Source organism: Oratosquilla oratoria, chromosome 15 (assembly GCF_046742065.1).
Source record: "Oratosquilla oratoria isolate Oo_2021 chromosome 15, ASM4674206v1, whole genome shotgun sequence".
Taxonomy (NCBI): Eukaryota; Metazoa; Arthropoda; class Malacostraca; order Stomatopoda; family Squillidae; genus Oratosquilla; species Oratosquilla oratoria.
Window position 1 is genome coordinate 5,395,901 of NC_134791.1, and position 17,247 is coordinate 5,413,147.

General features: G+C 43.4%; 1 protein-coding gene across 12 annotated transcripts in view; it reads right to left on the reverse strand.

Annotated features, from left to right (window-relative positions):
- Nucleotides 1–14,064: 14,064 nt before the first annotated feature.
- Nucleotides 14,065–17,247, reverse strand: part of Pkn (serine/threonine-protein kinase N) — a 365,893-nt gene continuing 362,710 nt past the window's right edge. For all 12 annotated transcript variants that reach the window (XM_076198503.1, XM_076198501.1, XM_076198504.1 and 9 more), the window contains 2 exons: nucleotides 16,534–16,782; nucleotides 14,065–16,425 (listed from right to left, as the gene is read on the reverse strand). In XM_076198503.1, coding sequence (XP_076054618.1) covers nucleotides 16,282–16,425; nucleotides 16,534–16,782 — 393 coding nt within the window. In that variant the 3' untranslated portion in view covers nucleotides 14,065–16,281. The remainder of the gene's footprint in view (nucleotides 16,426–16,533; nucleotides 16,783–17,247) is intronic.

The following is a 17,247-nucleotide window of genomic DNA, read 5'->3' on the forward strand; positions in this document are numbered from 1 at the left end:
TCTATCTCTCTCTCTCTCTCTCTCTCTCTCTCTCTCTCTCTCTCTCTCTCTGTGTGTCAGAGGAGGGGAGGCACCTACAAATTGTTATCTTTGTCACAACACTTGTTCTTTTGTTAAACTCTTGTTTGGAGTAGGCATGACATTCCTTAATTAATAAGTAACAGGTGTAAAAGAGAGAGACAAAAGAAAAGGTTTTAAAATACAGTTGTTAAGGATTTTTGAAAATTAAAGATTTTTTCTATGTGACCGTTTTTAAATTGATCCTCACAATCCCAAAGAAACCCAGAAAATTTTGTGGGGGTGCGGGGAACACAGAAAGAAAAATACAAATAAAAGAAGACATGAATTCCTCGTAGAATCCGTGGAAATTGACAGAAAGCACGACATTAGGTGAATATCTGGAAAGAGAACGGAAAAGTTACCAGCAACCCTTTCAGCACGGAAGATGGTGTCGTAAGAAACACTCAGCCAGGCTTCCTTGTTTGGGGTTATTGACTTCATGTTTAAACAATCCATATATTAGGGAATTCGGTGACACCCTATGGATCAGTCATGAATTAGTTAAAGGATTAAAAAGGAAAAGCATACTGACAGGGGACCTTTTGGTCCATAACTTTATTAGATGCTATCTATATACATATACAAGGGTTTTTCCCCTTATAAAGAAGATAGCTAAGTCAAAAGGTAAGTACCCACTCCCACTTATTCCAGTCCTAACCACCACCCTTTCATCCCTCTCATCTGAGGTTCTCGTCATCCCTGTATCCACTCCCTACCTTGGGTCAGAAGCAGTGCAGTAAAACAATACATCCATAGTAAGGCTGCTTTAATTAATCAGCAATATCCCCTCATGCAGAGAAAGAGTGTACAGGGAGAAATCCCTAAGGGCTGCATCAAAATATACATAACTACCTGTTTGTTTATTATCTCATTATACATATGCAGTTATGGATGTATTTTATTTGTTGTTTACATTATTATAGTTTTTATTCATTGATTTATCATCATTATGATTTTTTCTCATGCGACCTAGATATGGACCAAAAGGCCTCCCGTCGGCATGCTTCGACTACTCCCTACTGCCCCCTCCCATCCTTGCATCACAGTATCGTCTATACACAGCCATTCTCCACTCATCCATATCTCCTGCCTTCTCCCTTCCCAGCTCAACAGACATTCCCACCTTGCTCAAAGCTCATCTCGCCCCATCCATCCATCTCATCCTTGGTCGTCCCCTCAAGTTCACTCCCTCCACCTCTGCCTTCCACACCTCTTTTACTAATTTTTCTTCACTCATCTTTCCATGTGTTCAAACCATCCCAATAATCATTCATCAGCCATATCTGTCATCTCCTTTTCCACCCCTACTTTCCTCCTCACCTTGTTTCTTACTCTATCAATCCTTGTAAATTCTACCATACTTCTCAGACATTTTGTCATAGGGGGTACAAATAGGTATGTACTCGGTATATTGAGAAGAAGGGCACGAGAGTGAAACACAGATCACCACTAAGATGGTTTTATTGGATTAACGATATCACAGCTATCCTAACTCAACAAATAATTAATACCAACACATGGACCAGTGTGATGGCATTAGCAAACAACAATTATACCCGTCTGGGGTATTGGCTGCTTGTTATTGTGGCAAAGTAGCATGCAGTTGATACTTTAGGGTCTATATGGGGCGCCCCTACGGACCAGAGCCACACATCATTTTGTCTATGATAGAGGAAAACTCTGTTCATAGAGAAATGATGACACTTTTATACTACGACTGTCCCTCCGTTATGCTGTCCCCCAACCTCTTGTTGCTGTCCTGTACCATTTCTCTGAGTATTCTTTTTCTGTGATGGGGGAAAAGAATACTGCCACCAAGTATTCCCACTTAGATCGTAAGAGGCGAGAAGAAAGGGGACATTCCTAAACAAAGAAGAGAAGGCATAAGAGGGTCTGGAAGTTCTCGGACCAGCACCCTAAGGTTTGGGTCTTTTAATGTGCGTGGATGTGGTACAGATGAGAGTAAAAGGGAAGAGATAGGTAGTATGTTTGTGAGAAGAAAGATGGATGTGTTGGCTTTGAGTGAAACTAAGTTGAAAGGGAAGGGTGAGTGTAAGTTTGGGAGGTTATCAGGAGTGAAGAGAGGGCGAGGGAGGGAAGGGGTGGCTATTCTAGTAAGTGAAGAGATAGGTAAACGGGTAGTGGAGTGGAAGGAGGTTTCCTCAAGGATAATGTGGATGAAGGTGAAACTGGAAAAGGAGATGTGGGTCTTTGTAAGTGCATATGGGCCTAGCAGTGAGAAAAGTGTAGAAGAAAGGGAGGCCTTTTGGATAGATTTAAATGAGTGCATAGAGGATTTAGGAAGAAATGTCAATGTAATAGTACTGGGAGACCTTAATGCTAGGGTAGGAAATGGTCCAGTCGATGGAGTGGTTGGGAAATGTGGAGTTCCAGGAAAGAATCGTAGTGGAGAGTTGATGGTGGAAATGTGTCTAGAAAGAGAGTTGATGATAGCAAATACAGTGTTTCGGAAGAAAGTCAAGCATAAGTACACATGGGAGAGGGTGGTGGAGGGAAGGGTGGTAGATAGAGCGCTAATGGATTATGTAGTGGTAAATAGGATTATGATAGGAAGAGTTAGGGATGTACATGTGCTAAGGGGAGAGGGTGGGGGAATATCAGATAATTTTTTAGTGGAAGGTAAGTTGAGAGTGGAGGATAGATGGAGAAAGAGGAAAGGGACAAAAGGTAGGGAGGTTCTTAGAGTGAACTCTTTGAATGAAAAGGAGAAGGAGTATGGAAAGAAGCTGAAGGAGTGGGAGGGAGTAAAGGATAGAGTAGAGCTGGGTGTGGAGGAGGACGGTTCAAGGAGGGAGTCATAAAGTGTGCAAGGATGGTGTGTGGAACAAGAAGGACAGGGGGAAATAGAAGAAAGGGTAGTGAATGGTGGGATGAGGAAACAAAGAACGTTGTAGAAGAGAAGAAGCGAGCTTTCACAGATTGGTTACAAAATAGGGTGAGCAGATGTGAAATGGGGTAAGAGTATGACAGAAAATTTTGAAAGTAATAAAAAGATGTTTTGGAAAGAAATTAAGAGAGGAAGAGAAGGCAAATCAAGTAGAGAAGAAAAGCTAAAAGGTACAGATGGAGAGATGATAATGGAAGAGAAGGCAGTAAGGGGAAGATGGGCAGAATATTTTAGGGAGTTGCTAAATGTGAAGGAGGATAGGGAAGGAAAGATAGCTGCAGTGGGAAATGCGAAGAAAATGAGAGTGATGAGTGAGGAGAAATAAGGAAGGATGAGGTGAAGGCAGTTGTTAAGATGATGAAAGCAGGTAAGGCATCTGGTCTGGATGGATGCCATGCAGAATGTCTGAAAAAGGGAGGTACAGTGATGGTGGACTGGCTGATGAGGTTATTTAATGTTTGCTGGAGAGAGGGTAGAGTGCCGGAGGACTGGAGGAGTGCCTGTATAGTTCCTCTTTACAAGAGAAAAGGGGACAAGTGTGAATGTAGTAGTTTCAGAGGGATTAGCTTGTTAAGTGTAGTTGGGAAGGCTTATGGGAGGATCTTGATTGAGAGGATTAGGAGAGGAACAGAAGGAGTAATTGGTGAGGAACAGTGTGGATTTAGGACAGGTAGAGGTTGTGTAGATCAGATCTTTGTGGTAAGACAGATATGTGAGAAAGCTATAGGAAAGGGGAAGGATGTTTTTTGGGCTTTTATGGATCTGGAAAAGGCTTATGATAGGGTAGACAGAAAGGCACTGTGGGAGGTTATGCAGATATATGGGATAGGAGGAAAGCTTCTAGGAGCTGTCAAGAGTTTTTATGAGAGTAGTAGAGCTTGTGTCAGGATTGGAAATGGAGAGAGTGAGTGGTTCGAGGTAAAGGTGGAACTTCGTCAAGGATGCGTTATGTCGCCCTGGCTGTTCAACTTATACATGGATGGGGTGGTGCGAGAGGTAAATGCAAGGGTAGTAGGCAAGGGATTGGAGATGGTTAAAGAAAATGGAGAAAAGTGGGAGGTGAGCCACCTGTTGTTTGCGGACGACACTGCGCTTGTAGCAGGATCGGAGGAGGGATTGAGGAAGTTGGTGGGAGAGTATGTGATAGAAGAAAGCTAAAGATAAATGTGGGTAAAAGTAAGGTGATGAGATGTACAAGGGGTGAAAGTGGCAGTAGACTGGAAGTGAGCATTAAGGGAGAGCAACTGGAGGAAGTGGATAGTTTTAGATACTTGGGTGCAAATGTGGCAGGAAAAGGTGGAGTGAAGGTGGAGGTAGAATGTAGATTGAGAGAGGCGAGTAAATGCCTTGGTGGATTGAAGAGTGTAATGAGGAATAGACATTTGGGAATGGATGCTAAGAGGAGACTGTATGAAGGAGTGATTGTGCCAACAGCACTGTATGGGGCAGAAACATGGAACATAAGAGAAGAAGAGAGAAGGAGTTTGAGATGAGGTGTCTGAGAAGTATGATGGGGGTTACTAGGCTCTATAGATAGAGTGAGAAATGAGGAGTTGAGGAGGAGAACAGGGGTGGAAAAGGAGCTGGGAGATAGGGTTGATGAAAGAATATTAGGATGGTTTGGACACATGGAAAGCATGAGTGAAGAAAGACTAGTAAAAGAGGTATGGAAGGCAGATGTGGAGAGAGTGAACATGAGGACGTCCTAGGATGAGGTGAAGGGGGCTTTGGGGAAGAGGGGAATGTCTGTTTAGGAAGGACGGGAGAGGACAGAAGATGGGTGAATGGAGAATGGTTGTATATGGATGATGTTGTGATTGCATGAGGTGGAATGGGCAAGGGGGTGGGGAGTGAGGTAGTATGTGTGAGCAAAATTTGACGCAGCCCAAAGGGATTTCTCCCCGTCCTCTCCTTTAATGCAATGGGGGGACGGAGAGGGGGGGTCGCCGATTTAATGAAGCGGCCTTGCTGTGGATGTGCTGTGTCTTGCGACACTGCTTCTGACCCAGGGCAGTGGACAAGGTGCAGGGATGACCCGTCATCAAGGAGGTGCTCAGATAAGAGGGAGGGTGGAGGGGTGTGGAGTGTATTCAGGGATGGAATGTGTGGAAATGATTTTATGCCTTTCCCTTTTTGGCTACCTCCCTTGTAAGGGGGAAAAAGCCTTGGTATATGTATGTATGTATGTATAATTGCCAAATACACTTCCCTGTTGGGGCGGCTGAAGAATCCTTCCATAGCTTCGTTTCTCTGATCTCCTCCTCTTGGGTCGAGTGCCAAGTTCCTTTGATCCAGTCGGGTGCTGAAGTGCCCCTTTGTCTGCCTTGAAGGGTGGCCCATCACACAGTGCTCTCAAGATCCAGTGCCCTCCCTCTGTAGAGCTGGGAGGGGGAGGAGAATCGAAGAGGGTTGTACTGTGCATGCGTGGGCACTGACGTGACATCGAAATTACCCATAGGCCCTGGGACACCGGCCTGCGGTCAGGACTTGAATCACGTCCTCTTCTTCCAAGCCGGTCAGCCCGTGTGGCACGGCGTGGCACCTCTGGCCCACGTGGTTTTAGCTTTGTGTGCGTCCTTGGCGGGCATTTTCGTGACGCTCCTCAGGGTAGGCCCACGTGGTACAACTTTGTGTGCTGTGCGGTTGCCGTGACAACGAATCGTCCTGGTCAAGTGGCAGCCCTCCCTGGGAATTCTGGACCACGTGGTAAAGGTTGGTGTAGGCGTTGTTTCACTATATGACACATTTCACCTCAAACACATTTAATTTTTTCCTCCTTGCCTCTGGTAAATTTCAAGTCTGCCTCATACAATGCCATCAGCACAATCACCCTTTTATATAATCTTTCATCCATTCCCAAATGCCTATTTTTCATAACAATTTTCATTCCCTCCCTTTCCTGCAACATATGATCCAGAATACCTAAAACTATCCACCTACTCCAGCCTCTCTCCTTTAGGACCTGCTTTCAACTCGCTACCATCCTCGATGCCAGGTTCAAGCAGATGTAACACTGTTCCCCCTGTGTGACCCAGTGTTTTATATATTGTGTGGCAATTCAGTGTTCCCACGTTACACATCTATAAAACAATTTTTTTTTTGTACCACTTCCACCTTTGCCTGACAGAAAGATATGATCAGGCCAGCTGGTCACCAAGATCGATATCCTTTTTATACTGAGTGTATTCGGTGACACATTGTGGCTTCTGGAGCACCTTGCCATCCCTTACTACATCTACCATGCCCGACGTGTGGGTTGTGGTTACCATGGTGACTGTCCTCTTGTCCCTCAACATTCCAGTGACAGAGCTTCTGTGGTCTACGTCCTCTTTCCTCTCCACCCTGAGGTCCGTAGACACAAACTGCCAGTACCAACAGGCAGTTTCGACAGCACCAGTCCTTCAAGCCTGCAGGTAGTCGAATAAGGCCGGGAACATATACCAATTGTTGACATACACGACGTACCCCTGATCATAATTCATCATAAAAGTTCATCATAAATTCATCGTAATTCATTATAAAACTCACCCTCTTAGGTTCCCTCCGCCATCGTTGTTATTTTCCCTTTCATTCTTTCTTTTGCGAGACTATTTCATTAATCTCAGTGGAGAAGGTGATAAGAGTATGAGAACATAAGAATAAAGGAGACTGCAAGAGACCATAAGGCCTACACTAGGCAGCTCCGTATCCATCACCACCTGTCATCCCCATCCATAAAGTTGTATAATCATTTTTTTTTTAAACAACTGATAGTTTCAGCGTTTACTACATGGTTACTAAGTTTATTCCATTCATAGACCACCCTATTAGTAAACCAATTCTTGCCTATTTCCTTCTTAAATCTAAATTTGTCCAGTTTATACCCATTACTGCGAGTCCTGTTCTGTTGTTTTATTATGATGACCTTGTTTGCATCACCCTTGTTATAGCCTTTGATCCACTTGATCACTTCTATTAGATTACTCCGCACTCTGCGTCTTTCCAGAGAGTGTAAGTTTAGGTGCCTAAGCCTCTCTTCGTAAGGCAAATTTCCGAGTCCATGTATCATTTTGGTCATTCTTCTCTGTGCTGATTCTAGTGAATTTATGTCCATTCTGTAGGACGGAGACCAAAACTGTACCGCATAGTCAAGGATGGGTTTAACTATCGCTAGATAGAGTTTAATAATTACCTCTGCATTTCTATTCGTTACCGTCCTAGCAATGAAACCTAATGCTCTGTTAGCTTTATTTCTGGCACTAATGCACTGCTTCCTGGTTTTAAGGTCCGGACTCACCAGAACTCCCAAGTCCCTCTCGCACTCAGATTTTTCTAAAAATGTGTTATCTAAGCTGTATCTATTTTCAGGGTTGTGTAGCCCTACGTTTAACACGCTGCACTTAGAGATATTGAAGTTCATTTACCATTTCACCGACCATGTTAACAATTTATTAAGATCATCCTGCAGAATATCTGTGTCGTCTCCTGACCTAATTAGCCGTCCTATTTTAGTGTCATCCGCAAACTTACTAACATCACTATTTATCCCATCGTCTAAGTCGTTTATGTACATAATGAACAACAAGGGACCCAAAATCGAGCCCTGGGGGACCCTGCTAGTAACATTGCCCCACCTAGATTTTATTCCATTTATGGTGACCCGCTGTTTTCTGTTACTAATCCATTCTAACACTTTTCCTCCTATGCCATGGGCTTTGATTTTATTTAGTAGTCTCTGGTGTGGCACCTTGTCGAATGCTTTGCTAATGTCAAGGTAAATAATATCGTAATTTTAATTGTTATCTGACGCCTTATATACTTTAGTGTAAAAGGATAGAAGATTAGTCATACATGACTTACCCTTGGAGAAACCATGCTGTGAATCACGAATTAAATTATGCCCTTCGATGTGTTCACTGAGTCTATTTACTATTATTGATTCAAGCATTTTTTCCTATAACCGATGTCAAACTGATTGGCCTGTAGTTGCATATAGATGATCTATCTCCCTTCTTAAAAACAGGAACAATGTTTGCCTGCCTCCAAGCAGTTGGCACAAAACCAGTGTCTACCGATTTATTGAATATTTCAGTTAACTGGTCGCAGATTTCAAATTTACACTCCTTAAGCATTCTTGGAAAAATTTCGTCTGGACTTGGAGATTTTGTAGCTTTAAGTCTTTCAATCTGCTTGACTACTACTTCTTTACTAATGCCAATATTAGACTGCTTTCTTCATCCCCTCTGTAAATCGGATCACAGTCAGGTACTTTATCTAACCTCTCATTAGTAAACACCGATAGAAAATAATTGTTAAACTCCTCACTCATTTTTTCCTCCGATTCTATCATGACATTTTCATCGTTTTTAATTGGTCCTATTCTTTCTTTATTTTTTGTTCTATAGAGGTGAAAGAAACCCTTTGGGTTGGATTTTGCTCGACTGGCAACCTTGATTTCATAATTACGTTTCACTGTACGTGTATTCCTTTTAACCTGCTTTGCCATTTCGTTATATCTTGATCTAAGGTGTGATTCCCCGTTTTTTATTTTTACGTAAAGTCCTCTTTTCATTCCGATCTCATGTTTCAATCTGTCAGTCATCCATTTAGGAGTATTACTATTTTTCCTTATTGACTTTAGGGGGATAAATGTGTTTTGTGCATTAATAATTAGATCAGTTAGATTGCTATGCATTTCTTCCAGATCGCTGACCTGACTGTTGGACCCTCGCCCCCAAATGACCTGACCTAAGGTATGTATATTACCCTCCAATGATACGCAAAGCAAGGCCCACGTGGTTTTTACCTTTTGCACCACCCCATCCATGTAAACATTGAACAGCCATGGCAACACAACACATTCTTGATGCAGTCCCACCTTTATCTCAAACTACTTGCTCTCTCCATTTCTACTTCTAACACAGGATTTACTCTTGTAAAAACTCTTGAGTACCCTTAACAGCTTTCCCCCAATCCCATATACTGCACTACCTCTTACAGTGCCTTCCTGTTTACCCTGTGATAAGCCTTTTCCAAATCCATAAAGTCCCAAAAAACATCCTTACTTTTTGGTGAAGCTTTCTCACATATTTGCCTTACCACAAAAATCTGATCCATGCAACCTCTACACTATTCCTCACCAATTACTCCCTCTGTTCCTCAGCTGATCCTCTGAATTAAAACCCTCCCATAAGCCTTCCCAACAACACTCAATAAACTATTACATTTGTCCTCTTTTCCTTTGTAAAGCAGAACTAAAACTAAAGACAAAAAACATACTTATGGTAAACAAAATCACAATCTGCACACCAAGGCCTTCTTCCCCCTTATAAGGAAGGTAGCCAAGTCAAAGGCATGCACCCATACCACTACCATTCAACACCCTTCTTTCCCTCTTATCTTAACTCCTTATGGATGGTCATTCCTGTCTCCTGCCCACTACCAGAGTCAGAGGCAATGCAGCAAGACACAGCACATCCATAGGAGGGCTGTATCACTTCCACAGTGACCCCCTCCATGTCCCCTCATGTGGAAAATAGAGACGAGAGGGAGAAATCCCTTTGGGCTGTGTCAAAAACATCATCCATACACAACCATTCTCCAATAACCCATATCCCCTGCCTTCTCCCTTCCTTGCTCAGCAGACATTCCCCTCTTGCACAAAAATCTGCTTCACCCTATCCATCAATCTCATCCTTGGTTGCCCCCTCAAGTTTACTTCATCCGCCTCTGCCTTTCACACATCTTTTGCTAAATTTTCTTCACTTATTCTTTCTGTGTGGTCAAACCAATAATCTTTCTACCCATACTTCCCTCCACCTAATTTCTCACTCTGTCCAACCTTGCAACTCCTACAATACTTCTCAGACACTTCATCCAAAACATATTAAACTTCTCTCTGTCGTACAGCATTGTAGGCACAATCACCCCTTCATATAATATGTTTGCATCCATTCCCAGATGGCTATTTCTCATGATACTTTTTGATCCCCCAAGACATTTACCTGCTTCCCTCAATCTACAGTTTATCTTTGCCCTCACTACTCTATTTGCTGCCACATATGACCCCAAATACCTAAAACTATACACTTCCTCACCAGCCTCTCACCTTTAGGACTTCCAAGTTCCTGCTATCTTCCCCTGTACATCTTGCCTTACTTTACCCACAATTACCTTCAACTTTCTCCTACATATCTTCCCAAACTCAGTCACTACTTTAATCCCCCCTCTGACCCTGTCATAAGCGCAGTGTGATCTACAAGCAACTGGCTCACCTCCCAACATCTCTCCACTATCTTTAACTATTCCCAATCCCCTACCCATTACCATCACATTTACTTTCTGTAACACCTCATCTTTGTATACATTGAACAACCATGGCAACATGACACAGTCCGTACGCAACTCCACCTTTACCTCCAACCACTTGCTCTCTCTTTTTAATCTTAACACAGGCTCTACTACTCATATAACAACTCTTGACTGTTCTTAACAGCTTTTCTGCACCACCTCTTACAGTACATTTCTGCCTACCGTGTCATAAGTTTTTCAAATACATAAAGGCCCAAAAAATACCCTTAGCTTTTGCAAAACCTTTTCACAAACCTGCCTTACCACAAAAATATAATCCATATGTCCTCTACGTTTCCTAAACCTACATTGATCCTCGACAATTACTCTCTGTTCCTCTTCTAATCTTATTAGTAATGAACTTCCCATATGCTTTTCCAACTACACTCAACAAACTGATCCCTCTAAAAGTACTACAATCACATTTTCACCCCTTTTCTTAGTAAAGCATGTGTTGGATAAAGAGACCTAGGGGTACTGCAACTATCCCTCCATTATGTTGTTCCTTCTGCCTTACCACAAAAATATAATCCATATATCCTCTACGTTTCCTAAACCTACATTGATCCTCGACAATTACTCTCTGTTCCTCTTCTAATCTTATTAGTAATGAACTTCCCATATGCTTTTCCAACTACACTCAACAAACTGATCCCTCTAAAAGTACTACAATCACATTTTCACCCCTTTTCTTAGTAAAGCATGTGTTGGATAAAGAGACCTAGGGGTACTGCAACTATCCCTCCATTATGTTGTTCCTTCGTCTCATATGACTCCCCTGTCCTCTTTTGGAGACGTACAAAGAAAAGAAAAGAGAAGTAAAGCAAAAGGTAAAGGAGGCAAAGAGGAGAGCAGATGTGAAATGGGGTAGGAGTATGACAGAAAATTTTGAAAGTAATAAAAAGATGTTTTGGAAAGAAATTAAGAGAGGAAGAGGAGGCGAATCAAGTAGGGAAGAAAAGGTAAAAGGTACAGATGGAGAGTTGATAATGGAAGAGATGGCAGTGAGGGGAAGATGGGCAGAATACTTTAGGGAGTTGCTGAATGTGAAGGAGGATAGGGAAGGAAAGATAGCTGCAGTGGGAAATGCGAAGAAAATGAGAGTGATGAGTGAGGAGAATGGAGGAGAAATAAGGAAGGATGAGGTGAAGGCAGCTGTAAAGATGATGAAAGCAGGTAAGGCACCTGGTCTGGATGGATGTCATGCAGAATGTCTGAAAAAGGGAGGTGCAGTGATGGTGGACTGGTTGGTGAGGTTATTTAATGTTTGCTGGAGAGAGGGTAGAGTACCGGAGGACTGGAGTAGTGCCTGTATAGTTCCTCTTTACAAGGGAAAAGGGGACAAGTGTGAATGTAGTAATTTCAGAGGGATTAGCCTGTTGAGTGTAGTAGGGAAGGCTTATGGGAGGATCTTAATTGAGAGGATTAGGAGAGGAACAGAGGGAGTAATTGGTGAGGAACAGTGTGGATTTAGGACGGGTAGAGGTTGTGTAGATCAGATGTTTGTGGTAAGACAGATATGTGAGAAAGCTATAGGAAAGGGGAAGGATGTTTTTTGGGCTTTCATGGATCTGGAAAAGGCTTATGATAGGGTAGACAGAAAGGCACTGTGGGAGGTTATGCAGATATATGGGATAGGAGGAAAGCTTTTGGGAGCTGTCAAGAGTTTTTATGTGAGTAGTAGAGCATGTGTTAGGATTAGAAATGGAGAGAGTGAGTGGTTTGAAGTAAAGGTGGGAGTTGTCAAGGATGCGTTATGTCGCCCTGGCTGTTCAACTTATACATGGATGGGGTGGTGCGAGAGGTGAATGCTAGGGTAGTGAGTCAGGGATTGGAGATGGTTAAAGAAAATGGAGAAAAGTGGGAGGTGAGCCAGCTGTTGTTTGCGGACGACACTGCGCTTGTGGCAGGGTCAGAGGAGGGATTGAGGAAGCTGGTGGCAGAGTTTGGGAGAGTATGTGATAGAAGAAAGCTAAAGATAAATGTGGGTAAAAGTAAGGTGATGAGATGTACAAGGGGTGAAAGTGGCAGTAGACTGGAAGTGAACATTAAGGGAGAGCGACTGGAGGAAGTGGATAGTTTTAGATACTCGGGTGCAAGTGTAGCAGGAAAAGGTGGAGTGAAGGTGGAGGTAGAATGTAGATTGAGAGAAGCGAGTAAATGCCTTGGTGGTTTAAAGAGTGTAATGAGGAATAGACATTTGGGAATGGATGCGAAGAGGAGACTGTATGAAGGAGTGATTGTGCCAACAGCACTGTATGGGGCAGAAACGTGGAACATAAGAGAAGAAGAGAGAAGGAGTTTGAATGTGTTTGAGATGAGGTGTCTGAGAAGTATGGTGGGGGTTACTAGGCTAGATAGAGTGAGAAATGAGGAGGTGAGTAGGAGAACAGGGGTGAAAAAGGATTTGGGAGATAGGGTTGATGAAAGAATATTAGGATGGTTTGGACACATGGAAAGAATGAGTGAAGAAAGACTAGTAAAAGAGGTATGGAAAGCAGATGTGGAGGGAGTGAACATGAGGGGACGTCCTAGGATGAGGTGGATGGATGGGGTGAAGGGGGCTTTGGGGAAGAGGGGAATGTCTGTTGAGGAAGGAAGGGAGAGGACGGAAGACAGAGGTGAGTGGAGAATGGTTGTATATGGATGATGTTGTGACTGCATGAGGAGGAATGGGCGGGGAAGTGGGGGGTGGGGTAGTATGTGTGAGTAAATTTTGACGCAGCCCGAAGGGATTTCTCCCCGTCCTCGCCTTATATGCAAAGGGGGACGGAGAGGGGGGGTCGCCGATTAAATGAAGCGGCCTCGCTGTGGATGTACTGTGTCTTGTGACACTGCTTCTGACCCAGGGCGGTGGGCAGGGTGCAGGGATGACCCGTCATCCAGGAGGTGCTCAGATGAGAGGAAGGGTGGGAGGGGTGTGGAGTGTATTTAGGGATGAAATGGGTGGGAGTGTTTTTATGCCTTTCCCTTTTTGGCTACCTCCCTTGGAAGGGGGAAAAAGCCTTGGTATATGTATGTATGTATGTTGTTCCTTCTTAAAATTGTCTTGTAACACTTCTTCGAGTATATTTTTTCCTCTTTGGCTGTCCCCTTTGGTAAGGGAAGGAAAGAAGGCACCTAAGTGGGACAGATTGATGGGACAAGGTACCCTGCTCCCTGTAACCCTATGAGAAGTCAAGGCATAAGAGGGTCTGGGAGATTTCCATCCAGAACCACAAGATTTGGGTCCTTTAATGTGCATGGGTGTGGTATAGATGAGAGTAAGAGGGAAGAGATAGGTAGTATGTTTATGAGAAGGAAGATGGATGTGTTCACATTAAGTGAAACCAAGTTGAAAGGGAAGGGTTTGAGTTTGGAAGTGTAGCAGGGAAGGTGTCAGGAGTGAGGAGAGGACAGGGGAGGAAAGGGGTGGCTATATCAATAAGTGAAGAGATAGGTAACTGTGTGGTGGAGTGGAGGGAGGTTTCTTCAAGTTTAATTTGGATGAGGGTGAAACTGGGATGGGAGATGTGAGTTTTTGTAAGTGCAAATGGGCCTAGTAGTGAGAAGAGTGTAGAGGAAAGGGAGGCTTTTTGGATAGATTTAAAAGAGTGCTTAGAATTTTGGGAGGAATATCAATGTATGGAGTGGTTGGAAAGTTCGTAGTGCAAAGATTTATTTTTTATTTTTTTTTTCCTTTCTTTTCTTTCTTTCTGGGAAGTTTGTAGTGCCAGGATTTTTTTTTGTTTTTCTTTTTAGAACGACTGGGTAAAAGAAAGCCAAAGTAATCAACGTATGAATTTATTGAAGACATGATAGCTACAAATGTGTTCACTAAACCTTACCAAAGTACTTAGCCAACTGTACATGCCTTTCCAAATTCACCCTACTGCAGGATTCTTTGTAGGTGGTAGTAGTAGTAGTAATTACTCACCTAAAAAAATAAGTTACAAACGTACCAAATACAACACAAGTTCTAGTATCATACACGATCCTATTATCAACCTACTTAATATCATAGACAGCTCTGATTGTATTCCATAAGACTACAACTTAATAAATTCAATACATCATAAAAAGGGTAGCTCCAAACATGCCAAGGCTATGAAGGAGTTGAGACTGGGATAGAGGCGAATTGGCAAGGGCATGTCAAACTAGGGGTGGGGACGAGAGATAATATGAAGAGCTAGGGGAGGGTGAGAGAGGGGATGGGGGGTGTTTGATATTGGTCACTTGTTGCTTATAATGCAATTTATCTACATGTGACCTTTGGAGGGAGGGTGGTGAATGAGTAGCAATTCATGTGACACAAGAAAAACAGGTTAACACACTTAAGGATATTTGATCTTAAACAGGGACGGGGGTGATGGTGAAATGGGTGTGGCTGGGTGAAGAATTAGGACTAGGTGATGATCAACATGACATGGGGCTGGATGACGATGTACTGGGACTACAAAGGAATCTCTGAGAGGAGAGGATGAGTCGAGGGCGGGTGATGATGATTTACGTGACGATGACCTGGGAGTCGGGTGACGTCTGATGGCAACAGGGCTGATGAACTGGAACTTGGTAAGATATGGAGTGTGATGAGAACAGGAGGACAATGGGTGTAAGGCAGAAAAGATTTACACAGTGCCTAGGGTAGGGAACATATTGTACAATGAGAAAAAGGGGATGAATGACACGTAATAATAAGCAAATCCTGATACGAATGCAAAAGTCAAGAGGGTTGTTGCAGCGATTTTTTTTTTCCTTTCTTTTTATATTTTTTTCCTCTTCTTCATTGTCCTCACCACTGCACTGTTCCACAGCCACTGTGGCCTTTGAAGCAGTAACAGCAACCTGGGGCAGGTTGCTCTCATGAGCTCGCAGCTGCACTTGATTAGCTGCGACTTGCCATCCACTCCTGTACTACCTGTTCCTTGGTTACAGCGGCATCCATAGTTTTTTAGATTTTATGCTAAAGATTATATTTGATGTGTTTCTCCTTTCAGTTCATATAACAACTACTACAGCACAAACGGTAAATGATAAATATTTGTAAAATCACAACGATGATATTGGCCAACAATCTTATAAAGACTCTAATTGCCACAAACATTTGAGTATTGAAAAGGGTTGGAAGGAACTCTCCTCGATTACTTGTGTTTGTGTGGGAGAACACAATATTATGCTAGGCTATCACAATAAACATTATGTGCAGTCTCAAAATGGTTTCACCACATAACAACATACAGGAAAAGGCCTCAGGATATCACAAGTAAGGACAATAAATTTGGACGGGAGTTTTGTTGTCATTTTGCAACGATGCCCCGTTGATTGGAGAGCGAGATGACAAGGCATAGAGGACAATGGGGCCTTCGTGGGGCCTACAGGACCAGGACAAAGGCAGGACTCCACACTCCCATACCTACCAATTCACCACACCCACTTAAATTCTCACTGAATGCATTACCTTGGCCACCACTCTGTGCTCCATTAGTGATGCGAAGGAAAGTTAGTCCATGTGGCTGCACGGCTTGCTTGCAGAGGGGAGGCTGCCTGTGCACACCTCCTCTCATGGTAAGATTCAAAAGCAAAAAAATAAAAATAAAAAAAAATAATTCAAGAGGAAGAAACTACAAGTATGTACAACCGAGATAAAGCCGCCATCCCGCCATACAGGAAGCCGCATTCTTGTTGTCCAGCCACTGGGAAGGCAAGGTGGCAGCAGTCCACGCATGCCAAGCCCAGGTATGCTCGAGGCCCAGAGTGCGCCGAGAGTAGTGCACACCTGTGAAGCTGCCCCACTACACCATACTGCTCTCAATGTCCCTGAAGCTGCTGAGTAGGAAGCTGGTGTGAGGCAGTGGGAGAACAGCTGTGGCAGCCATTCTGAGTCTTAGGAGCCCTTCGGACTCTGCCGCCATGGTGACCTCTGCCATGAGATTATGCTTGAGACCTGTGGTCCTCCACTGAGATTGTTCAACCTCCGATGGCGACCCTGATGCTACTATGCCACTCTAGCACCAGTCTGCCATGTAGTTGAAGTCCTTAAACAAAGACTGGTCATTGTCGTTAAGGTTACGTGGGTCTTTTGGCGGCGTCAGGACTGGTTTCTCCGTCGTAAACTCCTCATCAAAATTGCTCACATCCTCTTGTGATGTCTGGAAGAAAACCACAGGGAAATTAGGTGTTATGTAAAGCAGAAAACGATGACTTACTTGTGGTTTTGTATGCATTACCAAACACACACACACACTGCCTATACTTACAACTGTAGGTACAAATGGGGGTCGCACTCTTCTTTGTAGTAAATCATCCCAATTGACATTTCGGAAGAACTGTTGCTTTTTGACATCTTCGGCATCCTTCTCACTAGCGCCTAGGCGGCGGTCAGGATGTTTACGAAGAAGTTTCCTCATAATGGCCACAGCTTCAATGGACAGGAATCGTGGATAACGCACTTCGTCATTCACGATGCTGTCGAACACTTCCTCCTCATCATCACCAGGGAATGGTGACTGTGGAAAAGAAAAATAATATAAATACAAATGATCAAGAAATGTTGACATAGTACATACACATTCATATACCAAAGGTTTTTTCCCCTTACACAGGGGGTAGCCAAAAAGAAAAAGGCATAGAAACCACTCCCACCCATTCCATTTCCTATATATTCTACTCCCTTTCACCCTCCTCCCTCCCTCCTATCTTGGCACCCCCTGGATGACGGGTCATCCCTGCATCTTGTCCACTGCCCTGGGTCAGAAGCAGTGTCGCAAGACACAGCACATCCACAGCAAGGCCACTTCATAAATTTGGCGATCCCTCCTCTCCATCCCCCCATGCAGAAAAGGACATAGTACCCATACTAAATTATTCAATTTCTACTTCAATCCAAGACTCCACAATGTGCAACAATCATAAAATACGTTACAAATAAATTTGCAATAGCAATGGTTCTTTTCTTAACATTATAACAATGG